Source organism: Schistocerca nitens, chromosome 2 (genome assembly GCF_023898315.1).
Source record: "Schistocerca nitens isolate TAMUIC-IGC-003100 chromosome 2, iqSchNite1.1, whole genome shotgun sequence".
NCBI classification, from domain to species: Eukaryota; Metazoa; Arthropoda; class Insecta; order Orthoptera; family Acrididae; genus Schistocerca; species Schistocerca nitens.
The window spans coordinates 41704603-41731581 of NC_064615.1; the positions used below are offsets into that span (position 1 = coordinate 41704603).

General features: G+C 42.5%; 1 protein-coding gene across 1 annotated transcript in view; it reads left to right on the forward strand.

Moving 5' to 3' along the window:
* Nucleotides 1-26979, forward strand: part of LOC126234301 (venom protease-like) — a 110985-nt gene that overhangs the window by 51042 nt on the left and 32964 nt on the right. Inside the window, exon 5 of the mRNA XM_049942987.1 lies at nt 2905-3183. Within this exon, the coding sequence (XP_049798944.1) occupies nt 2905-3183 (279 nt within the window). The remainder of the gene's footprint in view (nt 1-2904; nt 3184-26979) is intronic.

A 26979-nucleotide genomic window follows, 5' to 3' on the forward strand; every position in this document is an offset into this window, starting at 1 on the left:
CGGCAGACATCAAGCCGATAATCAAGTTCCTCCCACACTCGGCGCAGCATGTCCCCATCAATGAGTTCGAAAGCATCGTTGATGCGAGCTTGCAGTTCTGGCACGTTTCTTGGTAGAGGAGGTTTAAACACTGAATCATTCACATAACCCCACAGAAAGAAATCGGATGGGGTTAAGTCGGGAGAGCGTGGAGGCCATGACATGAATTGGTGATCATGATCTCCACCACGACCGATCCATCGGTTTTCCAATCTCCTGTTTAAGAAATGCCGAACATCATGATGGAAGTGCAGTGGAGCACCATCCTGTTGAAAGATGAAGTTGGCGCTGTCGGTCTCCAGTTGTGGCATGAGCCAATTTTCCGCGGGCTACGCGTGAAACTTGCCCGCATGCGTTCAACCATTTCTTCGCTCACTGCAGGCCGACCCGTTGATTTCCCCTTACAGAGGCATCCAGAAGCTTTAAACTGCGCATACCATCGCCGAATGGAGTTAGCAGTTGGTGGATCTTTGTTGAACTTCGTCCTCAAGTGTCGTTGCACTGTTATGGCTGACTGATGTGAGTGCATTTCAAGCACGACATACGCTTTCTCGGCTCCTGTCGCCATTTTGTCTCACTGCGCTCTCGAGCGCTCTGACGGCAGAAACCTGAAGTGCGGCTTCAGCCGAACAAAACTTTATGAGTTTTTCTTCGTATCTGTAGTGTGTCGTGACCATATGTCAAAGAATGGAGCTACAGTGAATTTATGAAATCGCTTCAATCATTTGTAATAGCCCTGTATAGTTACTGATCACATTTACACAAAACAACAGATTAGAAAGGTAATGACTTACCTATGTATAAATAATGAGTCGCACACAGATTGCACTAAATTGTGAATTAAGTTCAAAATTAGTCACCATCAGCTGTATTACTGAGCATTTGTTGCTGAATGTACCTGCATTAACACTACAGTGGAATTCAACTTAGGATCACCATCACCCTCCACATCCCCGTGTGCCTCTTCCATACATGCACTACACACATGATGTTCATTGAGATCGCATTTTGAAAAGACATGCACAAAACATTTACAGTAAATCTCAAGATAATTTGGAGAACTTAACATTTATTTCATTAATGTGGCGTGGAAAGTCCTGGCAAAATGTAAATTATTTAAGACTAAAGGTAACAGCTCACCAAACAGTAGAATCCAATAATCCATGATGCCCCGCTGTAGCTGGTTACTGTGCTCCCACTAAAAGATATTATGCTCCTGTCAATGAACACCACTAACCAGTTCTCATGTTAAAGATGTGAACCACATCCTTCACTGACACTCAACAATTCCCACTCCATTATCATCTGGGTGCACACTCATCACTGTTAATGCCTTCTCCACAGACACTAACATCCCTCAAGTCCACAGCCTTGTGCTATCAAACACTACCACTCCAACATCCTTCCAACTCCCACTTCTCTCCATTTCACTTCCCAGCATCCTCCTCAGCTCAATGTGCCACATTCCTGGACACTGACTTCCACCATTCTGATGGCTCCATCCATACTTCTGTCCATACTAAGCCCACTAACCAACAACAGTACCTGCATTTTGAAAGCTGTTACCCATTCCTGACCAAAAAATCACTTCCTTGTATTATGGTCACCTGTGGACACTGTATCTTGAGTGGCCATAATTTCGTTCCCCGATGTACTGAAGGTGTTGCTAAGATCTTCACACTGGCACTGTCCCCCAAATCTAGTTCATAAACAATTTTCGCATGCCACATCCTTAAACATGCCCAATCCTTCTATAATACTCAAGAGCCAGCTGCAAAAGAGTGGAGCCCTCATAACACAATACCATTGCAGACTGGAGCAATAGAACTATGCCCTTCATTAACACTTTAACTATCCTTATCTATCTATTAACATGCCAAGAATCCAGGAACATCCTATTCACAATAATCCTCACACTCCTAAAGTGGTTATCTGCAGCCCATCCAATGTAAACAATAACTTAGTCTGCCCCTATCACTGTGCCACTTCCATGCCCAACCTCTTACCACATGAACCATATACCTATGGAGCACCCAGGTGCAACACCTGCAAGATTCACTCACCCGATGCGTTCTACTCCTCTCCTGTTACAGGCCTGTGTTTCCCTATCGGAGGTGGGGCTGCCAGTGAAAGCAGTCAGGTTATATACCAGCTCTGCTGCAGTTTCTGCACAATATTTTATATGAATATGATCACCAGGCAACTGTCCACTCAAATAAATGTTCACTGCCAAACTGTGGCACCCACTGGTGGAGCTTGTTGCTGGCACCCAGTGGTGGAGCTTGTTGCTTAACACAGCATGCCTGATTTCAGTAGCTGCTTCACAGCCCCTGCCATTTAGATCCTTCTTCCCAACTCCATCTTTTCTGAACTACATAGATACTAGTTACCCTTCCAGTATATCCGCCATACCAATAATCCCCTTGGCTTCAGTCTCCACTAACCTTTAAATAGTTCCCTCTGTTATGTCAACCCCTCCCAATCCACTCCCTCATGTCATTGTGCTCCAGTTCCACAAAATTCTTGATTCAATAACTTCTCTGTTATTTTTGTTTACTGGAAATTCTATTACTAACAACATTCAAGAATTCGTAAGACATCTTCAAACACTGAAGACAGTGTATGTAACAGCAACATCTTCATAGGCAGGGGAGTTATCTTCCATCAATAGGATACAATTTTATTTAAGGCACATTAATTTTTGTTAACACTCACTACATCTGAGCTGCTAAAACGAAACATTGTATTTGCAGTGTTTCATATACAAACTGTGAACCATACTGATGTCAGTTATAGAAAATGTTACTAACTTGTCTTTAAACACATACTATAGAAACTTATTTTTACTTATTTCTTAACAGAAAGGTGCTTTAACAAATTACAGGTATCCTGCAGTGATAGTTCGTCTTGGTGAGATGAATCTGAAACGTGATGATGATGGAGCACATCCTGTGGATTATCACATTGCAGATTTAGTGCGCCATCCTGAATACAAAGGACCAAGCAAATACAATGATATTGCTCTGTTACGTCTTAGTAAGCGTGTGGATTTCAACAAGTTTATACGACCTGCTTGTCTCTACACACATGATAAATTCTCTGTCAGCAAGACAGTTGCTACTGGTTGGGGTAAAATTGAATATGGTGAGTATAAAAAGTGAAACACATTAAATTTTAAAAAATACACACCATTGCAAAAATGTAAGAACAAAAAATTACTTACCTGGAAATTTATATAAGTCATGCAACTTTAAGCTGTAATGAACTACTCTGCATAATACTTCCAAAGTAACTAGTTATTACCTAATTCACAAGTACAACATGTTCTAAAACCACATACAAAATGTGTTGTAGAAGGTACCTGTAAGAACGAAGTGAGGATAGTAGCAGTGTCCAGGAAGCTAACCTAATGTTGCTACAGAGCATCAGAAACATAGGCACCAATGAGCATCTGCAGATTTCCAAACCCATTCAACTACCTTCTGTGTAGATATTCAGTGAATATCATTTCTGACAGCTTAATGTAACCAGATAAGAATTTAGGTGGCAACATATATACATGTTATTTGTAAAGGTCTGTCTTGATTACGTAAGTTTACAATCAGCAGTTTCAGCTATTGCAATTTTCAGATCTGTTATGAATGGAACAACAATGGTATGATAACCCCATGAATTAACTTAAGTTAATCTACAAAACACCTAGAAATACATGAGTGACAAATAAGAAAACAATAACATGACTAACAACTATGCAATACTGTCATACATACTGATGCAAGACAAGCACTGTATCATTGTAAGAGGTACAGAGGCAAGAGAGAGAGCTGCCATGTCGTCATAACATGCCTGTGCTCAACATACAAAGGACTACACAATAATCATCAGTGTATGCTTCAGTATATTAATGTTAACATTGTTAGGTCTCAGAATGTTCAAATGAATAAGTTATGCAAAATATCAAATGTAAATAAAGAGGAAGCTGAAAATTGGTCAGAATATGCAAAAGCATGTCTCCATTAAAACTTACAAGTCTCATTCTCATCAGAGCTATAATTTTGGTCATTTTTTTTAAACCAAAAACTGAAGGTGCCAAATGTTAGACACAGAAAGATGAAAATTTTTATGTTAGCCTCAGTTTTACAGAAAAACAGTAATTATGTGACACCTAGTTTCCAAGCTGCATTAAACCAGTCTCAGGACTGAAGACCACAACAACAACAACAGTTTCCAAGTTATTTACTAAAAACCAGTTTTGGAATGAAAATGTCCATATTCATGATAGATAAAGCTTAATTAGTGTTTGTAATAGAATGGATTACAATAATGTAATAATACAGCTGCACCAAGTTTCAAAAATGTGTTGTAAATAGCTATGAATACAAGGAATGTTAAAAATAATTCAGACATCATGTTCTACTGTTGGTTGCATTCTAAAAATTCTAATTACGAAGTTTAACTGCTGTTGAGCTAAAAAATTTTCAGTAACTAAAGTAAACTTAATTCTATTTATGTAAAAATAAAGAAGACTGCAAATCACAGAACTATTAATTAATACATGTCTGAGAAAGGGGCCATTTAGATGCTGCTGCTGCCTGTGTGTTGGGCAGTTGATAGCAAATGTTCCATTTGGTGGTCTGCTGTGTCCATATATAAATACAGCTAGACAGGCAGTGGGAAGAGACACTTCACGCCAAGATAGTAATCTGTTCATGTTAGTCAAAGGTCTGCATGAGTCTGGCCTTGGATGACATAAGGGCTGGGCAGACTTGAATCCATTTTCCACTTTTAAGGCAAGCAATTAACTTTTAGTGGTTAGAAGTCAGGGCAATAGACTATTCAACAGTGTTGTTACCAATTGGGGTATTATTGTATTTTGTGCAGGTGGACTTCTATAGAATATATCAGACAGTTAAAATTCAGAAACTTTTATTTATAGTCATAGTTGCTGATCGTGCCGAGTAAATAAAAAGTAAGAACATTTCCTTCCAGTGAACACAAAGAGAAATGCAGACTTGCAAAGTGAAAATTATGGTCCGTATGTTCCCCCAGTACTTTCTGGCTGACAGCAAAAAATAATTTTCAGGTTCTTGTAAATGGCAAAGGGAGATGTAAGGCCTGCACAGACAATTTAAGTGCCTATTATAATGACCAAAACGGCCTTGCTGTGCTGGTACTGCGAACGGCTGAAAGTAAGGGGAAACTACGGCCGTAATTTTTCCTGAGGGCATGCAGCTTTACTGTATGATTAGATGATGATGGTGTCCTCTTGGATAAAATATTCCGGAGGTAAAATAGTCCCCCATTCGGATCTCCGGGCGGGGACTACTCAAGAGGATGTTGTTATCAGGAGAAAGAAAACTGGCGTTCTACGGATCGGAGCGTGGAATGTCACATCACTTAATCGGGCAGGAGGAACAAGACTTCTGGTCAGGTGACTACAGGGTTATAAACACAAAATCAAATAGGGGTAATGCAGGAGTAGGTTTAATAATGAATAGGAAAATAGGAATGCGGGTAAGCTACTACAAACAGCATAGTGAACGCATTATTGTGGCCAAGATAGATACGAAGCCCACACCTACGACAGTAGTACAAGTTTATATGCCAACTAGCTCTGCAGATTACGAAGAAATTGAAGAAATGTATGATGAGATAAAAGAAATTATTCAGGTAGTGAAGGGTGACGAAAATTTAATAGTCATGGGTGACTGGAATTAGAGAGTAGGAAAACGGAGAGAAGGAAACGTAGTGGGTGAATATGGATTGGAGGAGAGAAATGAAAGAGGAAGCCGTCTGGTAAAATTTTGCACAGAGCATAACTTAATCATAGCTAACACTTGGTTTAAGAATCATGAAAGAAGGCTGTATACATGGAAGAACCATGGAGATACTAAAAGATATCAGATAGATTATATAATGGTAAGACAGAGATTTAGGAACCAGGTTTTAAATTGTAAGACATTGCCAGGGGCAGATGTGGGCTCTGGCCACAATCTATTGGTTATGACCTGTAGATTAAAACTGAAGAAACTGCAAAAAGGTGGGAACGTAAGGAGATGGGACCTGGATAAACTGAAAGAACCAGCGGTTGTACAGAGTTTCAGGGAGAGCATAAGGGAACATTTGACAGGAATGGGGGAAAGAAATACAGTAGAAGAAGAATGGGTAGCTTTGAGGGATGAAGTAGTGAAGGCAGCAGAGGATCAAGTAGGTAAAAAGATGAGGGCTAGTAGAAATCCTTGGGTAACAGAAGAAATATTGAATTTAATTGATGAAAGGAGAAAATATAAAAATGCAGTAAATGAAGCAGGCAAAAAGGAATACAAACGTCTCAAAAATGAGATCGACAGGAAGTGCAAAATGGCTAAGCAGGGATGGCTAGAGGACAAATGTAAGGATGTAGAGGCTTGTCTCACTAGGGGTAAGATAGATACTGCCTACAGGAAAATTAAAGAGACCTTTGGAGATAAGAGAACCACTTGTTTGAACATCAAGAGCTCAGATGGGAACCCAGTTCTAAGCAAAGAAGGGAAAGCAGAAAGGTGGAAGGAGTATATAGAGGGTCTATACAAGGGCGATGTACTTGAGGGCAATATTATGGAAATGGAAGAGAATGTAGATGTAGATGAAATGGGAGATACGATACTGCGTGAAGAGTTTGACAGAGCACTGAAAGACCTGAGTCGAAACAAGGCCCCCGGAGTAGACAACATTCCATTGGAACTACTGACGGCCTTGGGAGAGCCAGTCCTGACAAAACTCTACCATCTGGTGAGCAAGATGTATGAAACAGCCGAAATACCATCAGACTTCAACAACAATATAATAATTCCAATCCCAAAGAAAGCAGGTGTTGACAGATGTGAAAATTACCGAACAGTTAGTTTAATAAGCCACAGCTGCAAAATACTAACACGAATTCTTTACAGACGAATGGAAAAACTAGTAGAAGCCGACCTCGGGGAAGATCAGTTTGGATTCCGTAGAAATACTGGAACACGTGAGGCAATACTGACCTTACGACTTACCTTAGAAGAGAGATTAAGGAAAGGCAAACCTACGTTTCTAGCATTTGTAGACTTAGAGAAAGCTTTTGACAATGTTGACTGGAATACTCTCTTTCAAATTCTGAAGGTGGCAGGGGTAAAATACAGGGAGCGAAAGGCTATTTACAACTTGTAGAGAAACCAAATGGCAGTTATAAGAGTCGAGAGACATGAAAGGGAAGCAGTTGTTGGGAAGGGAGTAAGACAGGGTTGTAGCCTCTCCCCAATGTTATTCAATCTGTATATTGAGCAAGCAGTAAAGGAAACAAAAGGAAAATTTGGAGTAGGTATTAAAATCCATGGAGAAGAATTAAAAACTTTGAGGTTTGCCGATGACATTGTAATTCTGTCAGAGACAGCAAAGGACTTGGAAGAGCAGTTGAACGGAATGGATAGCGTCTTGAAAGGAGGATATAAGATGAACATCAAGAAAAGCAAAACGAGGATAATGGAATGTAGTCGAATTAAGTCGGGTGATGCTGAGGGAATTAGATTAGGAAATGAGACACTTCAGGTAGCAAATGAGTTTTGCTATTTGGGGAGCAAAATAACTGATGATGGTCGAAGTAGAGAGGATATAAAATGTAGACTGGCAATGGCAAGGAAAGCGTTTCTGAAGAAGAGAAATTTGTTAACATCGAGTATAGATTTAAGTGTCAGGAAGTCTTTTCTGAAAGTATTTGTATGGAGTGTAGCCATGTATGGAAGTGAAACATGGACAATAACTAGTTTGGACAAGAAGAGAATAGAAGCTTTCGAAATGTGGTGCTACAGAAGAATGCTGAAGATTAGATGGGTAGATCACATAACTCATGAGGAAGTATTGAATAGGATTGGGGAGAAGAGAAGTTTGTGGCACAACTTGACCAGAAGGGATCGGTTGGTAGGACATGTTTTGTGGCATCAAGGGATCACCAATTTAGTATTGGAGGGCAGCATGGAGAGTAAAGATCATAGAGGGAGACCAAGAGATGAATACATTAAGCAGATTCAGAAGGATGTAGGTTGCAGTAGGTACTGGGAGATGAAGAAGCTTGCACAGGATAGAGTAGCATGGAGAGCTGCATCAAACCAGTCTCAGGACTGAAGACCACAACAACAACAACAAAGTTATAATGACATAACAAAGTAACTATCAACAATATTTTTGCCGCCACACCAATATATATATCAACAATATCTAAACACCTCAGTACATAGGTAGTGCTAGTGATGTCCTGGGGGCATTATATAGAGGCGGTACAGAGCACTGAACTAATGAACATAAGAGAAAAGTACGGTAAATTCAGAGGAAAAAAATGCAATATGTGTAGTCATTAATTAGTAATACTTCATATGGCAAAATGAGAATCTAACAATAAAACATAAATTGAGATACAAAATGTGGAAACAAAATCCTTACTTAAAACCATTTACAATGTGTACAGAGTTACAATAGAAAGCCACTACCCTGGCAAAGTAAATATCATATCATTTCAAAGAGTAATAATAAAAGATGAGGAAGTAACTTCAAATGTATTAATAGAAACATTCTAGCTTGACAAATCAATTTAACATAACTATAGGTGGAATATAATTAACAAAATAATGACTATTTAATTAGACTCTTGATAATTGAGAACGCATTTGCAGTGGAATCTAGCTAGTATGTATAGTGGCCTCTGTGCAAGAAGTTCTTGTTTTCATGTGGCAGAGCTTGCAGGAGGAGGCCCAGTCTCCTTGCTGCTGGTGGACTGCACACATGCTGCAAGCCAGTCCACTGCAATGAGTGAAGCAGCTCTCAGTAGATCATAAATAAGCATTCAGGTTAATTTCACTCTGTTTGTTCAGCACTTACCCTGGTTGCCATTTTCTATACACATCAATTCCCATTTCCTCCAGGAGACTCAACATTTGTCGTTTTGGTACCTTATCAATAAACACCTCTTTTCTTGTCGATTTCCTTCCACATGATTTTATTTATCAAAATGTGTACCAAATGCACTCTTATTGTCATTATACACATTCCTTATAATATTTGTGAAATGTGTCCACATTTGACTGATATAAAACTTTCCACAGTCCTTGTGGTTGATTGTGTAGAGGCAGGATTCCAAATATTTGTCACTGTTGTTGTTAACTTTGTGGCATAGCCTAGAACCAACTGTGCCTTTTGTTTTAAATACAGTTTTTATTTTTTCAGAATGCCTGTGCAACTCTTTTGGAAAGTGCAGTGTTGCATGACATACAAATAGATCTCTTTTTATGTCAACCTTTTGTCTTATTCTTGTCATGTACATTGACCATAGCTTGCTATAAATGTTCATTAGGTCATGTTCCTTACACTCACTTGACTTGGCTACTTGTTCACCTTGGATACATGATTCAAACATTAGTTTTTGGGCAAAGTAGTCTATCTTATGAATGTAAAAATGACATAATGAAGTGGGTCTTCTAAATAAGGATCTACTTTTTAATGTTACCCTTTACCTGAGGTCAGGCGCAATGAAAAACACTATTTCAGAAAGAAACATTGGCTGTGATGTAGGCAAACTCAATAAATTCAAACAAATGGACTGAGCAGTAAAAGCTAACAAATGCCTATCCAAAGCAGGTCATGATCTACCAGAGCTATTGTTTCAACCACTCTCAAATGTCCTGTCGAGACTCGGCCAAATGTGGCAGGGATGTGCACAAGGGTGACTGCCCACCTCCCTGTTGTATCAACTGCAATGGTGACAATGCCGCCGCCTCTAGAGATTTCTCTATGTATCTTGATGAGCAGTCTGTCCAGGAGATCTGGGTAAAGGAAAAAGTACCTTACCTGGTCCCTCGCAAGTTGTTGGCTAGACGCAAACCCTGCGTTCTACCATCTGGCACCTACAGTACTGTTCTTTCTACATCCCACTCCGTGTAGGATATGGCCACACACATGCGACAACAAATGCAGTATTGTGGTTGTGAAATCGCCCAGTGTCATGGTAGCATCACCGTATTCTCATCCAGCCATGCAACAGGCGACCAAACATTCACCTCCTGGGGCGAAGTCACCTTCTGTACAACCAGCAGGCTGGAAGGACAGAAGTAATAATCCCGTGAAGACTTCCTATGTCCCTCTAGCCAACAAACATCTGAGTCTTCCTCTGCCAATCGGAAATGCTCCAAGAAGTCAAAAAAAAAAAAAAAGGGCAAATGCTCTTCTCCTTCACAGACTTGGAGATCCTCTTCGATAGTGTTGCTTCATGATACCCTCACCTGGCCGACCTCCATGTCGCTGGTGCACACTGCCAACTGTTTTTCCACCCTGGACCCCACAGATCGACAGAGGGAGAATGCTGACACCTCTGTAGATCTCATGGAACAGGATCCTCCTGCCTCTGCACCCTATAGCAGTGATCTTTGAAGGCTGGCACTGAGCAGCTGCAGAGATGACACCCCTTAATATCTTCCCTTCTCCCCTTTACTTCTTATGACCCAGCTTCAATGGAATGTTTGTGGTCTTGGGTCAAACAAAGAGATTTGACAGCTGCTTTTAGAGTTGCAGCATCCACTTGTTCTCTGCCTCCAGGAAACAAAATTGAATACTTGCGACTGCTTTGGGTTCTTCCATTTCTTCCTGGTCATTTTGACCTTTCCTCCTGAGGAAGGCATTCGATCTCATGGGGGAGTCATGCTGCTCATGTGGGATGATGATTAAAGCCAACCCATCTCTCTGACTACCTATCTTCAAGCTGTTGCATTTCACCTTTTTCTTCCTCACTAGATCTTTTCCCTTTGTACCATTTAAATCCCTCTGTCATTCAGTGTCACCAGGGCAGACTTCCTCACCCCTTTCTGCTGCTCGGTGGCTTTAATGCATACTATCCCATTTGGGGTTCTCCCAGAACCTGTCCGAGAGGAGCCATCTTGGCTGACCTTCTCAATCAACTTAACCTCATCTCCCTTAACACTGGAGCACTCACATTCCTTACAGACCTATTCTTCTGTACTGTTCAGCTTGCCCATCATCTCGAGTGATCTGTTCTCTCAGACACATACTTGAGTGACCATTTCCCTTGGGCTATCCATTTGCTGACTCCTACCCCACCTATGTGCTCACCCAAATGGCAGTTTACTAAGGCCAGCTGTAGGCTTTACTCCTCCCTGATGACATTTGATGAACAACATTTCCCGAGTTGTGATAATCAGGTAGAATATCTTACAAATGTTACCCTTACTATCGCAGAACATTCCATTCCTCACACTTCCTCTTTTCCACACCTTATCCTGGTCGCTTGGTGGACTGAGGCATGCCGCAATGTATTTTGCATGTGGAGACGGGTCTCTTCATTTATGCCATTGTCAGGCATCTCTACAAAAAGGGGGAAACCACAGATGTCAATAATTGCCAGCCAGTATCCTTGCTTACAGCATTTTCAAAAATCTTTGAGAAAGTAATGTACTCAACAGTAATGGGATACTTAGTAAATCACAGTTCGGATTTCAGAAATGCTGTTCCACTGAGACAGCAATATACAATTTCACTGTCCACATAATAGAGTCTTTAAATAGTAAAATGTCACCAATAGAAATATTCTGTGACTTATCCAAAGCATTTGATTGTGTGAACCATGACATTATGTTAGAGAAATTACAATTCTATGGTATAAATGGAACAACATATTTGAGGTTTAATTCAAATCTACAGAACAGGAAGCAAAAAGTCTCTTTATATGCTTCAAGTGATTCAAAAGAGTTTGCCACTTCATCTAACCGGGGTGAAATTACATTAGGTGTTCCACAAGGTTCAATCATGGGTCCCCTCCTGTTCTTGATGTATGTGAATGACCTCCCGTCTTATGTGAAACAAGATGCTGAACTGACACTGTTTGCTGATGATACAAGCATAATTATTAATCCTGTAAAAGAAAGTCCGATAGAAAATAATACAAATAAGATCTTTGGAAAAGTTATTAATTGGTTTTCTTCAAATGGGCTTGCTCTGAACTTCGAAAAAAAAAAAAAAAAAACACAGTACATCCAATTTTCTGCTGCAAAAAGTATAATTCCTTCAATAAATACAACACATCAAAAGAAGTCAGTAGCCAGGGCAGAGCATACTAAGTTTTTGGGTGCACATATAGATGAGAATCTTAATTGGAAAATTCATATTTTGGATCTCCTAGAGCGACTAGGTTCAGCAACTTTTGCAATCAGAATAATTGCCAATTGTGAGGGTTTAGAAATTAGTAAGCTAACATACTTTGCGTACTTCCACTCTCTGATGTCATACGGAATAATATTCTGGGGCAACTCAGCACTTAGGCGAAAGGTATTCACTGCTCAGTAGAAAGTAGTTAGAATAATGTGTGGGGTTCATAGTCGCACAAGGTTAGGAATTCTTACAACTGCTTCACAGTATATTTACTCAGTAATGAAATTTTTTCTCAACAACATGGACCAGTTTAAAATCAACAGCAACATTCATGATTACAATACCAAAAGAAAAGACCTATACTATACTTTACTTAACCTATCATTGGCGCAGAAAGGGGTAAATTATGATGCTATAAAACTTTTTATAAATTACCAGATGAAATAAAATGTCAGACAGCAGTAATAGTTTCAAAAACAAATTGAAATCATACCTCCTTGACAACTCCTTCTATTCCATAGATGAATTCTTGAATATGAGTAAATGAATCTGGAGATATAATATATGCATTTTGTGCCATTTAAGGGAATGGAATAGATAATAGAAATATTTAGGTATAACACTATAATGTAAAAAAAAAATGAAATAAAATAAAAGTCTTGTTTCCTGTGTTCATTTCTTGTGCATTTGACGCGTCCCACGTCATAACGGTTTTCCGTGCTATTGATCAATGGAACACGTAACTAACCAACCAACCATCATCTTACAATGACAAACTACATTCATTATAGAGAGTTGTGTGCACAGTATCATCACTGTCTTTGGGATAGCAAAAAAAGCTAGCTGGATTTCATTCACTAGTTCCTTTAACAGTTCCACTCCCTCTTCTGTCATGTGGGCCAACTTCCAACAGTTCTCTGGGACCAAGATCCATTCCCCAATTTCCAGCCTGTCAGAAATAGATGGTGTCATAGAGGGCCCTATTGCTATCTCCAACACCTTGGGCCAATCAGAGGAGGCTCGGGTGTTCTCCTCTTCTCAGAACCGTGAGTGCTACAACGCCACCTTTACTTTGAGGGAGCTAGATCATGCTCTCACTTCATCTCAAGCCTCTGTCCCAGTGGCAGACGATGTTCACATTCAGATGTTCAGCACATTTCTTTCGCAGGCAAGCACTTTCTGCTTGATATGTACAATTGCATCCGGGCAGAGGGCGCATTTCCCAGATGCTCAAGTGAAGCACTCTTATACCCATACCTAAGCCCAGAATGGACAAACAGCTTCCTTCTAGCTACTGCTCCATTTCCGTCACCAACTGTGCTTGCCAGGTGATGGAACATATGGTTCATGCCCAACCAATATAGTGGCTTCAGTCTTGCTATTTACTAACCACTGCACAGTGTGGATATTGAGTGTGCCGTTCTGCAGTTGACCATTTCATCACTTTGTCCACCCAGGTCATGAATAGCTTTATGCAGAAATCCCAGACTGTAGCCATGATTTTAGATCTGGAGAAAAGCTATGACACCTGCTGGAGGACTGGTATCCTCTGTACACTCTCCATGTGGGACTTCCATAGCCGCATACCCCATTTCCTTCAGGAATTCTTAAAAGACCGAGTTTTCAAGGTATGTGTGAGTTCTGCCTTGTCAGACATCTTTATCCAGGAAAAAGGTGTGCCTGAGGGTTTTGTTCTGGGCATCATCCTCTTTGCTATCGCCATTAACCCTATAATGGCTTGTCTCCCACTTAGAATCTCTGGCTCACTTTTTGTTGATGATTTTGGCATCTATTGCTGTTCTCCACAGACTTGTCTCATTGAGCAGCATCTTCAGTGACATCTTGATCATCTTTACTCATGGAGCCTCAACAATGACTTTCGTTTCTCCACTAACAAAATCATTTGTATGAATTTTTGGCAGTGCAATTGGTTTCTTCCACCATCTTTAAATCTTGGGCCTATTGCTCTTCCATTCATTGAAACTACAAAATTCCTGGTTTGGAAACTTTCTTGGTCCTCCCATATGTCTTACCTGGCAATCCGCTGTATGCGGTCCCTCAGTGTCCCACATATCCTCAGTGGTACTTCCTGGGGAGCAGATCCAACTACCGTGATTTTCTCCTCAGCAAATATGCCTGCCGTTTATCTGCCATGTGTAGCCACCCATCCTATGCCCCCTCCATTGGTGACTCCTTGGATCATCATTATTTAATGCATCCCTCCTGTTTGATTTTGGCTCTTGGTCTGGCAACTTAACTTCTCACTACCTGCCACTTTCCCGATGAGTGTCAACCCTTCACTGGCTTGGCTTTATGCAGTGGCCCCTGTTCACTTTGGTCTTCATTCGCTTCCTAAGAACACTTCTATCACCATAAGTGTTTCAACCTTTGCACGGAGCTTCACGATAGTACCTTTGTGTACACTGATGGCTCTCGGACTGACTGTGGTGTTGGATGTGCCTTTGTCATTGGCACTGATGTTTTTCAGTATCGCCTTCAGGAACACTGCTCAGTATTTACAGCAGAGATCTTTGCCCTGTATCAGGCCATGCAGTACAACTGGCAACACAGGCTTTTCAATGGTGTCATCTGCTCTGACTCTCTTAGTGCCCTTCTGATCCTCTGTGTGCTGTACACCACCCATCCCTTCGTGCAACTGGTCCAGGAAAGCTGTCACTTGCTCACTCTTGATAGAGCCACTGTAATGTTTATGGGGTTCACATTGGTCTGACAGGAAACAAGGCCACTGACACTGCTGCCAAGGCTGCAGTACTTGTACCTCAGCAAGTAGTTCTTACATTTCCTCTAATGATCTCTGTGTTGCCGTCTACCAGCAGGTGGTGTCACTTCAGCATCACCATTGGTCGTCCCTTCATGGGAATAAGCTTCAGGTTATGAAGCTTCTCCCAGCAGCTTGGGCGACCTCCTCTCAGCCCTCTCACCATGAGGAGATCATTTTAGCTAGGTTGTGTATTGGGCACTGTCTTTTTAGCTATCACCATTTGTTAAGTGGTGCTTCCCCACCACTTTCTGCTCATTGCGTCCAACCTTTGACAGCCCACTATTTCCTGATGGAATACCCTTTTTTTAACCATTCACATTCTCGTTGGTGTTTTCCATCGGAGTTACTGGTCATTTTAAAGAATGACGTGCAGGCTGTTGCTTGTGTTTTACTTTTCATGCATTGTAGCCATATGGTGAAGGACATTTAATTTTTAGTTGAGGACCTTCATTTCTCTATGACGTATTTTATAGAACTTTCTCCATGTCCCTGTTTTTAGCTTTATTCCCTCCCATCAATTGGGATTAACATGTAGACATTTTTAAGTCCCCTCTTTGTCTTCGTATTCTACAGTTTTGGTGGGTCACATGTGACCCTAGTTGTTTTTGCACCCTAAAATAGAACAAAATAGTTCATGATGAATGTAATAATACAAAACATGTAGCAACACTTAAAAACCTAAATTGTAAATGTACCAGTAGCTAACAAGGGGAAGGCTGCTGTCACAATTTACTATTGTGACTACATCCAAAAAACCAAAGATCTTTATGCATATAACAACATAGTTGAGATTAAGAGATGTCCTGTGAATAAATTTCAATTAGAAATAGAGAAAAAACAGAAAATAGGGTTTTTAGTTTATGGAAAAGAAAGAGAATATTCCAGTGTTACAATCACAAATTGTTACTTAAGATAAGGGAACCAATTAGGGCAAATTAATAACATGTCATGTCCCAGTTATAATATTAACTGAGAATGCAACCAAAGACTGAGAGCAACATAAACTCACAAAAGGAAATACATTGTTAAAAATTGTTAAGAATGTACGAGATATATTATAGACGTACTGATCCCAGCAGAAGCTACGTTGGCTTTCTTTGTTATCATTAATCTACATGCTCTTTCCCCAGTAAGTGACACATAAGTAATAATAAGAAAGGACCTGTGAATACACAAGAAGATTCGTCCCATGGAAATAGTAGAACACTTCATAATTTCAGAACATGTGTTGTCATTTAATTATTTCAAATTTATTTATTTTTTTATCAAAAGGAGAGACTTGCAGCAGGTGACTGTCAGATGCTGCAGTTGAGATCTTCATGAGTGAACTAGACAACAACTTTTGAACAAAAACATGATGTATGCAAAAATAAGAAAATATTTATTACAGACGTTCTGTGGATGACATCGTACTGCTGTACAAAGATGAAGAAAAGGAAATAAGTAAGATAGCAGAAACAACAAGTTTTCTGAATGAACAAATTAAGTTCACATTGGAACTGGAAGAAGGAAGTCTTAAGTTTTTTGGATCATAGGTCAACTAAAAAAGGTGGCACACATGAGATTAGCATATTTAGGAAGGCAACGGCTACTGAAATGACTATAAATGCAAAATACTGTCAGCCTAAAAACCATAAAAGTGCATATTTTGGAGCCATGATTGAGAGGCTGCTAAAACTACCACTCACCCATGATGATGAAGCAGAAGAGTTGAATTTGATGAAACAAGTAGCCAGTGAAACTGGCTACAAGATCATGATATAATGAACCTGTGGTTATCACATATCGTAGGGCGGTAATAATATACTTTAGATGTCGTTTATATGTTTATTTAGCACTGAAGCAAGCAAGAACAACATGGAAGAACAAAAGTTGTCTGCCGAGAGACAATAGAACAAAGGTAGTACTCGTAATCGTCATGCAAGTGTGCCAGTTGAATACAGCATCCAGCGCAAGAAGTTGGCGTGTTGGAAACTGTGCTGCCAGAGTTTCGTGCCTCAAACAGCTGTGTAGGCAGTGGAATGTCGCTCGAAGCATCTGCAGTGTCGGGAGGCAGAGAAGCAGTGACGGCAGACAGATCAGTAGCATTGGAAAGCATGTTAGAGAGGGACCACGCTGGTTTTAAGCGGTTAATGGAAACTGTTTGAGGTCGCCCATTTAGATCAATTATGAACTATTCACTCTTCAAAGTAAGATGTGGTGTGGTCCCGAATAAAGTGGTTGTAAGGCTGCTTGCATGGAGTCATCGAGCAGCATCACAATTTCACATGATGCAAGGTCCTTGTGGACAAACACCGGCGGTGTGGAAGGAGCACGAGGCAGGGGTGTGTGCAGGCGAGTGACGTGTGCAGGTACCCGTTCCACAAGGGCCGGAAGATCGATGGCAGCAGCCAGCGATGCGTCCTCCACGAACTCTGCTGGAAGGAAGAGGGGCTCTCCGTATAGAATATCCGCCAGCGATGCATTCAGATCTTCCTTATGGGTGGAGCGGATGCCGAGTAAGACCCAAGGAAGGGCCTTGGACCATAACCCACCATGGCATATGAGTGCGTCTTTGAGGGTTCAGTGCCACCGTTCGACCAGGCTTTATGCCTGCGGGTGATAAGCCGTGGTGTGCTATTTGGCTACACTGCACAGCTCATACAGTCGAGCAAAAAGTGTGGATTCGAACTGTTGTCCCGGATCAGTAGTGAGGGAAAGAGGGCAGCCAAACCTCACGACCATTGCGGATATGAAAGACTGAGCAAAGGTCTTTGCCAACCCAACCAGTTATGTGGTCGATCAATATAATATATATTTGTACCTTTCAGATGGGGGGAGTGGCCCAACCACGTCGATATGGACATGCCAAAGGTGACTCCTTGGGATGTTGAACTTGCCTAGTGGAGGCTGCGTATGTCTGCCGACTTTACTATGCTGGCATGGGACACATTCACAGGTCCAAGTGAGGCTGTCGTGCTGCACGCGAGGCCAGACCAGCGTTCAGTGACTAGCCTCATCATGGCCTGCATTCTGGCGTGGGCCAAGTTGTGTAAAACATTGAAGATCCTGCACCAAAGAGTGGGTGGCACCAAAGGGTGAGGAGTGCCCATAGAAACGTCACTATGGACTGGGGTCGTCAACCCATGCAGGACTAGAGGTTGGATAGCGAGGGATGACTCACTGTGTATCAGTGTCTTCAGTCTGGAGTTGGGTGTGGTCATCTAAGTTCAAGGGCGCAGTAAGCACTGAGATACAAGGTAGATAGTCAACTACAACATTCTACACATCGCATATGTAGCAGGCATCTGAAGAATGTTGACAAATATAGTCCATATGGAGGAAAAGTCTTGGCAGAAAATCCTAAGCCAGGTTGCGTATCGTATCCACGAGATGTTTGTGATCCAAGTAGATAGTAAAAGTTCACCACTTGAGGTCACTCCTGAAGTGTTTGATTGCCTCATAAACCACGAGAAGTTCATGGTGAAAAGCCGACCACTTACACTGGCTCTTAGTTTCTTGGAAAAGAAGTGGAGCATCTGGGTGGAGTTGGCGGTGTGTTGTGCCCACAGCTGAGTCATTAGCGTTGGTGGTAATAGAAACATGGGCTCCAGGATTGGGGTGGGTGAGTGTGACAGCTGTGGCGAGGGCAGTTTTATTATTATCGAATACTCCGAGCAAGGGTTTGGTCCAGTCCAGCTTACATTTCCCCATGTTATTTTTGCTGGAGAGGGCGTCGGTGAGGGCCAATTGGACGGAGGCAGCCTGAGGGATATGACGTTGGTAAAAGTTTACCATACCCAGAAAATGACGGAGCTGAGCATAATCTTCAGGAATAGGTGGGGCGAGAATGGTTTCGACAAGTGAATCCGTTGGTCGGAGGCCGTTGGTCGAGACAGTATGGCCCAGGAATGTAACTGATGTAGAACGGAGTTGAGATTGATCATGGTTGATCACCACACCGTTGGCCATGAGGACCGAATGGACAGCATCGAGGTGAACCTGGTGCTCCTCAGCAGAGGAGGATAAAAATCAGAATGTTGTCCAAATACGCAAAAGCAAAAGGCAAATGTAGCACAATGGAATTAATGAACCATTGTCATGTCTGCACAGCATTTTTCAAGCCGTAAGACATGTAACAGTATTAAAAAAGGGCTGAAGGGTGTGATGATGGCCGTCTTTGGAATATCCGGTTGGTGTGTAGGGATTTGGTGATATGTCTTTGAACAATCTAACACAGAGAAGAACTTGGAACCACGTAGTAATTGTGTGAAATCCTGGATAAGAGGAATGAGATAGTTATCAATAATTGTCTGAGCATTAAGGGACCTGTAGTCCTTACACATACATAAGGAGCCATCCTTCTTAGGACAAGGTGGATAGGTGAAGACCAGTTGCTGTCGGATGGTTGGAGCATGCCTGAAGCCATAAATCCTGAATTGTTTTTTTTGTGTGCAGAAATTTGGAAGTGTTAAGGTGCCTAGCTTTATAACGTATAGGTGGGCTGGCTGTGGTGCAGATTCTATGAAAAGTGCCATTGCTGATGGCCAATACCTGTGAAGGGTGGCAGACGGGGGGGGGGGGGGGGGGGGGCTGAAAGGGGGGCAGATGTGACGACGGTTCACTGATCTTGCTGGCCCAGAACAGCATGGGTGGGACGTTGGCTGCAGACGACGAGGTGCAGTAGCCACGCGATGCGAGGAATCCGATGAAGTGAGAATATGATAGTCCTGTAGAATCGCCTGTAGTGATCAGAAACGGCAGCAGGCAGAGGAAAGATCGACACTGGAGCAATATAGTGCGAAGACATAGTAGATGTAAGTGTTGGTTCCTCTAGTTGCAGCTCTGCAGGAAGGCCATGAATCATACTGCTTGCATGCGACAATTCAGCTGAGGCGCCGGCAATGCAGGTGTGTAATGCCTTGTTCTGTGTGTGGAGCTCATCGACTAGTGAGTGCATGTCTGACAAATCACACAGCTGTGCAGTAATACACTCGGCCAGAGATGCACATGAGGAAAGTATAGCCAAGGAGGTGGAGAGTGAAGTCATGCTGAACTCGTTCGAGCATGGAACAGTAGAACCAGATGGATGGTGGACTGCAGGTCTGGTGAAAGTTTGTAATGGTGTAGAAAGTCCAACGGGATCACAAGTTCATCCACTCTGGCTATGTGGAAAGTCTGAAGGAAGGTGGCAACTGGTGACAGGTGAAGTGACATGTTGATGGAGCCAAGGACCGTGATAGGAGAATGATTAGCAGCAGAAGGCAGGCGGAGAGAGGAGCACGTCACTGATGAGGTCTGGATGAGCGGGGGAGTCACTCATCAGGCAGATGAAATGTGCGTCATTGTCCTAAGTCCCATTGATATCCATTAGGTGATCCACCGATGCAAACCAAGTCGTAGGGTTGTCCTTTTGCAAAGCAGGCAGCTTAGGAAAACTGCCAGATAACACATGTTGATGCAGCATTGGCAGGCGAAGATCTGTGCATGTTGGGCAGGAAGCCCCTGACACCGGTAGTGCAGTTGCGGTGGATGGTTTGTCACCCGAGGCCTGTGTGTGGGCGTGGCCATAAGTAACTCACGATGTGGAGTGAGCAGGTGAAACAGACGGCACAATGTGTCCCAATTGCAGGTCTGACGACATACCCGCTTCGGGTGTAACGGCCAGTGCCATTGCAACAGTGGACGGAAGGCAGTCGCATTGCAACCGCGAAGGAGCTGATCCAGTAACCAGTGTGGGCAGAACGGCCAGTGCCATTATGAAAGCAGGCATAAGGGAATCATGGTGTAACCACGGAGCGACGGTCGCAGATACCAGCGCGTTCGAGGCAACTGGCATTGCCGAAACAGCGTGCGAGAGGCGGTTCAAAAATGGTTCAAATGGCTCTGAGCACTATGGGACTTAACATCTTAGGTCATCAGTCCCCTAGAACTTAGAACTAGTTAAACCTAACTAACCTAAGGACATCACACACATCCATGCCCGAGGCAGGATTCGAACCTGCGACCGTAGCAGTCGCGCGGTTCCGGACTGCGCACCTAGAACCGCGAGACCACCGCGGCCGGCCGAGGGGCGGTGTTGCGACACTAGGTATATAAGAATGTGCAACTCTGTGCTCTGGAATGTTCGATTCACAGTTATGGAACTTTTCCAGCACATCAAACCAAACAGAAGGAGACTGCATAGCCGATGGGTAAACCACAACGTCCTTGACTTGGTTGTCGTTCACAATGTCCCTAGGCAGCGTGCACTGTCCATATAGCAGCCATTGCTGCTTAGTTGCACTTGACAGTGCCCATGTTGAGTTGAGTCAGTTATGGTTAAGTGGCCACTGGCGTGGCTGGGCATAGACAATTGTTCACTTTTAACTCAACACACATTATGTACACTTGACCACTCGTGGTCACAAGCACAGTTAATAGGATGCATAGTACTAGCCCCAAAAGACACTGGTAGATCTAGTGTTCCAAAGACAATGTGGGTTGGCACATGAAGTCTGTTAATGATGAACAGAAGCACAAAATAACTCGCGAACATACAATGACGGTGTTGGGGTCATCACTGTGGTTATCACATATTGTAGGGTGGTAATAACACACTTTAGATGTTGTTTATACATTTATATAACACTGAAGTAAGTGAGATCAACATGGCAGTACAAAAGTTGCTCACCGAGAGAGAATAGAACAAAGGTAGTACAAAGATGCTAGAGGCGCCACAAACCTTTGTAACAAGATAAGATCGGCAGTACATGACAAGGTGGAGATAACTGACTCAGATGACTAGATTTTTTGGTGGGAAAACTTTTATATTGGTGAGATGGGTAGAAATTTCAAGATCGATTTTAAAGAATATGCATATATCCAAAATAAGACTGCATTTGGCAAACATTTGGATAAAGAAAATACACAGGGTAATATGGAAGTATTACAAAGGCACCAAAGGACAAGTATAATACATACTGAATGAAATGGAAATTAATGTACATGGAAAAAGGCAATTGGGATAAATGCTGAAAGGACAAAGCAGATTTAACTTGAAAGCTTATTTTTGATATATTTAGGAACCTACCAGCACCACAATGCACCATAACAACAAAGACAAAAATAGAAAACTTCAACTCTCCATATAGGGCCGATGCACCAGGCTTGAGAATAAGTGTAAATACATAATGAGTAAAATTAGATCACACTTTAACATATACCTGATAGCTAGAAGATCAAAATACACTCCTGGAAATTGAAATAAGAACACCATGAATTCATTGTCCCAGGAAGGGGAAACTTTATTGACACATTCCTGGGGTCAGATACATCACATGATCACACTGACAGAACCACAGGCACATAGACACAGGCAACAGAGCATGCACAATGTCGGCACTAGTACAGTGTACATCCACCTTTCGCAGCAATGCAGGCTGCTATTCTCCCATGGAGACGATCGTAGAGATGCTGGATGTAGTCCTGTGGAACGGCTTGCCATGCCATTTCCACCTGGCGCCTCAGTTGGACCAGCGTTCGTGCTGGACGTGCAGACCGCGTGAGACGACGCTTCATCCAGTCCCAAACATGCTCAATGGGGGACAGATCCGGAGATCTTGCTGGCCAGGGTAGTTGACTTACACCTTCTAGAGCACGTTGGGTGGCACGGGATACATGCGGACGTGCATTGTCCTGTTGGAACAGCAAGTTCCCTTGCCGGTCTAGGAATGGTAGAACGATGGGTTCGATGACGGTTTGGATGTACCATGCACTATTCAATGTCCCCTCGACGATCACCAGTGGTGTACGGCCAGTGTAGGAGATCGCTCCCCACACCATGATGCCGGGTGTTGGCCCTGTGTGCCTCGGTCGTATGCAGTCCTGATTGTGGCGCTCACCTGCACGGTGCCAAACACGCATACGACCATCATTGGCACCAAGGCAGAAGCGACTCTCATCGCTGAAGACGACATGTCTCCATTCGTCCCTCCATTCACGCCTGTCGCGACACCACTGGAGGCGGGCTGCACGATGTTGGGGCGTGAGCGGAAGACGGCCTAACGGTGTGCGGGACCGTAGCCCAGCTTCATGGAGATGGTTGCGAATGGTCCTCGCCGATACCCCAGGAGCAACAGTGTCCCTAATTTGCTGGGAAGTGGCGGTGCGGTCCCCTACGGCACTGCGTAGGATCCTACGGTCTTGGCGTGCATCCGTGCGTCGCTGCGGTCCGGTCCCAGGTCGACGGGCACGTGCACCTTCCGCCGACCACTGGCGACAACATCGATGTACTGTGAAGACCTCACGCCCCACGTGTTGAGCAATTCGGCGGTACGTCCACCCGGCCTCCCGCATGCCCACTATACGCCCTCGCTCAAAGTCCGTCAACTGCACATACGGTTCACGTCCACGCTGTCGCGGCATGCTACCAGTGTTAAAGACTGCGATGGAGCTCCGTATGCCACGGCAAACTGGCTGACACTGACGGCGGCGGTGCACAAATGCTGCGCAGCTAGCGCCATTCGACGGCGAACACCGCGGTTCCTGGTGTGTCCGCTGTGCCGTGCGTGTGATCATTGCTTGTACAGCCCTCTCGCAGTGTCCGGAGCAAGTATGGTGGGTCTGACACACCGGTGTCAATGTGTTCTTTTTTCCATTTCCAGGAGTGTAGAAGCCAAAATCCCATAAGGCTATCATGCCAAAACTATTTGGAATGATGTGGGGTTGTGGAGCGAGCAGACTGAGAACTCTACATTGTCTAAACTGTGGCTGAATACTGTTTGCCAGTGTATATGTAGCTAAAGCGGACGTCCAACCGAACAAGATAATGGGGATCATCTCTGGATCATTCAGGGCCACCCCATGTGCCTGGTTCCCTGTCCTAGCAAAGATAGAGCCCCCTGAAATTAGGCAATCACAGTTAGCTATAAGACATACAGAAAAATACTAGACAACACAGAACTCCCTATGTACTAAGACTGACACCTCTAAACAGATTTAAATGCAGGTCACCCTTATGAAAAATTGGCAGAGAAATGCTAGGATTTGACTTGAGGACAACTTGGAAAGAGCTGTAGGCTGTAGGGTGACAGAAGAAGCTAAGAACTTAAATTTGGTGGACAGTCCCCATAACATGATCAATGGATTCAACCTTCTGAGGAAATTGCAGACAACTTTGAACCATGTCAGAATGAGCATTGATATGTGTAATCAACTAATGGACAAATTAGACTTACTGGACAGTCCTGAATGTGAAAGTGGGGAGCCATAGAGTGGCTCAAGAACATTTTTAATATTGCATAGTATTATAAGAACATTTGTAACCCAGTACAGAGCTATGAGAATACTTCAGTTATTACATTATGTGAGGAATGCCTTTGTAAAAGCTGAATGTGTAAATAAATAAATAATTGCATTAACATCTGTTTTTGAAATCTCATTCTGAACATCTAGTCAGTCTGCCCAGTGCAAGGCACAGGACAATGTGCGCATGTTAACTGTAGATGCCAAAATGAGAGAATTTGTCTTTTCATGGTTGTTCATTATGTATAAAGTGGTACTGGATCCTGTCATGAGTGGTGTAAGCTACTTTAATATTACAGCTCCTAAACAGCCTAGTGAGCTAATAGGGAACACAACCCAAGAATTGTAGGGCAGCAAACTTTGCTCTTGAATTTGCAAAATTGGCATCTTTTTGACTTCTGCTTCTCTCTACTTTTTGTTTGTACAACCTACTGACAGTCTTGCATTATATCCATGTTTATTACCACTGAACGGTAAATTGGTGATGGTTAAAGGAAATTCGCATAGGCTCTGAAAAAACTCATTTTGTGCTGATATGGATGCCATGACAATGTGTGAATTACTGAAATGCTGGCGGTTGGCTTACAAAAGATATCAAAATTAATTTTATTGTTGGCAAGTGGAAATTTTATATCCAAATAATTAGGCACTTTGCCTGGACCCACTGCTCCATAAGTGAAAGACTTTTTAGAAGCAAATTGGAAATTCATCTTTCACTAAAGGTGTATCATTCAAAGGGCCATTAAATACATGGTGGGGCAAATAAAAGTGGCCTGGAGAACAGAGTTCCAGGGTACAAAGAAATGCAGCAGAGGAAAGGACATACAGTACTAACCTGACTGTAGCAGATGTTGAAAGTGACTACTACTCATCTTGTGACACATTTGAGTCCTGGTCAACAAGTTGCTGGAGGCAAATCAAAGCTGGACTGCTAGAATTGTTGCAGTCTCATCTGAAATGTTCTGCTGCAGCTCTTGAAGGCTATGAGGGTTGTTGCAATACACCTTAGACTTGAGAGCTCCCCACACAAAGTAATTGCTCACTGACAGTTTGTGTGGTCTTGGTGGCCAGCTAGGGCTATGACCAGACTGACCTCTGCTAACAATATTGTCAGGAATGAAGATTGTGAAAATGTGCTCCAAGGTTCAGCCGGCTGTATAGGCAGTTGCTCCATCCTATTGCAGGTAACTGTAGGTCTTTTACTTCTCCACTAATGCTGGCACAAATGGTATCCACTCATCCAGGTAAATTTTATTTGCCCCACCCTGTCCAATGGATATGTCATTGATCTAACAAAAATAAAATAAATTCTAAAAGGTCTTTCAGTTATGAAATAATGGGTCCAGGAAAAGCGCTTAATTTCTGCCAGTTATGAAATTAATTTTGACATCTTTCATAAGCCAACCAGCAGCAATACAATAATTCATACATTGTCGTGTCAACCATATTGGCACAAATGAGTTTTTTCAGAGCCGTTATAGACTGCCTATTTGATTTACTTTCACCACAGCCTCTGTTGACCATTTACAGTGAGTTGCTATTAGTAATGGATACAATCCAAACATGGTTGATAAGCTGTACAAACAAAAAGTAGAGATGTGCGGCAGTCTAAAATGTCCTAATTTTGTAATTTCAAAAGGAAAGTTTGTTGTCCTACTGTCATTGGGTAGTGTTTCCCATCAGCTCACTGGGCTGGATAGAAGCTTACACCACTTACAACAAGATACACGTCATTTCGTACATAATGAGCAGCCATGTAAAGATATAGTCTCTCATTCTACCATTTAAAATGTTCATGTGCGCATTGTCCTATGTTTTACATCTGCTTCTTGTCACTTTTGCTAAACAGAAAAATCTTCCTACCTTTTTTAATATTTCTATTTACGGGTGAAATCATTGATGCAGTAACCGCTTTATGATCGCTGATTTCCTATTCTGCGTTAACTGTTTCAAATAGTTAGGGTCTGTTTGTCACCAGAAGATCTAATATGTTATCGCCACGAGTCGGTTCTCTGTTTAACTGCTCAAGGTAGTTTTCAGATAAAGCACTTAAAAAAGTTTCACTGGATTCTTTGTCCCTGCCACCCGTTATGAACGTTTGAGTGTCCCAGTCTATATCTGGCAAATTAAAATCTCCACCCAGAACTATAACATGGTGGGGAAATCTACTTGAAATATTTTCCAAATTATCCGTCAGGTGCTCAGCTACAACAGCTGCTGAGCCAGGGGGCCTATAGAGACATCCAATTACCATGTCTGATCCTGCTTCAACCGTGACTTTCACCCAAATTATTTCACATTTTGGATCTCCGTCAATTTCCTTTGATACTATTGCACTTCTTATCACTATAAACATGCCTCCCCCTTCACTGTCCAGCCTGTCTCTGTGGTATACATTCCAATCTGAGTTTAGAATTTCATTACTGTTTACATCTGGTTTCAGCCAACTTTCTGTCCTTAGTACTATGTGGGCATTGTGACCGTTTATTAATAAGAGCAGTTCTGGGACCTTTCTATAGACGCTCCTGCAGTTTACTATTAGCAGATTAATATTGTTATTCCCTGTTGCATTTTGCCTACTCCTACCTTGTTGCGTCTCAGGAGGTGTCTTGTCGGACCTAGGGAGGGAATTCTCTAACCCTAAAAACCTACATGTGCACTCTACACTTTACTTTATTATTGAGAAGATTAGCAAAATGCTTGTGTTTCCATGAGAGGCATGCCCACTACTCCTA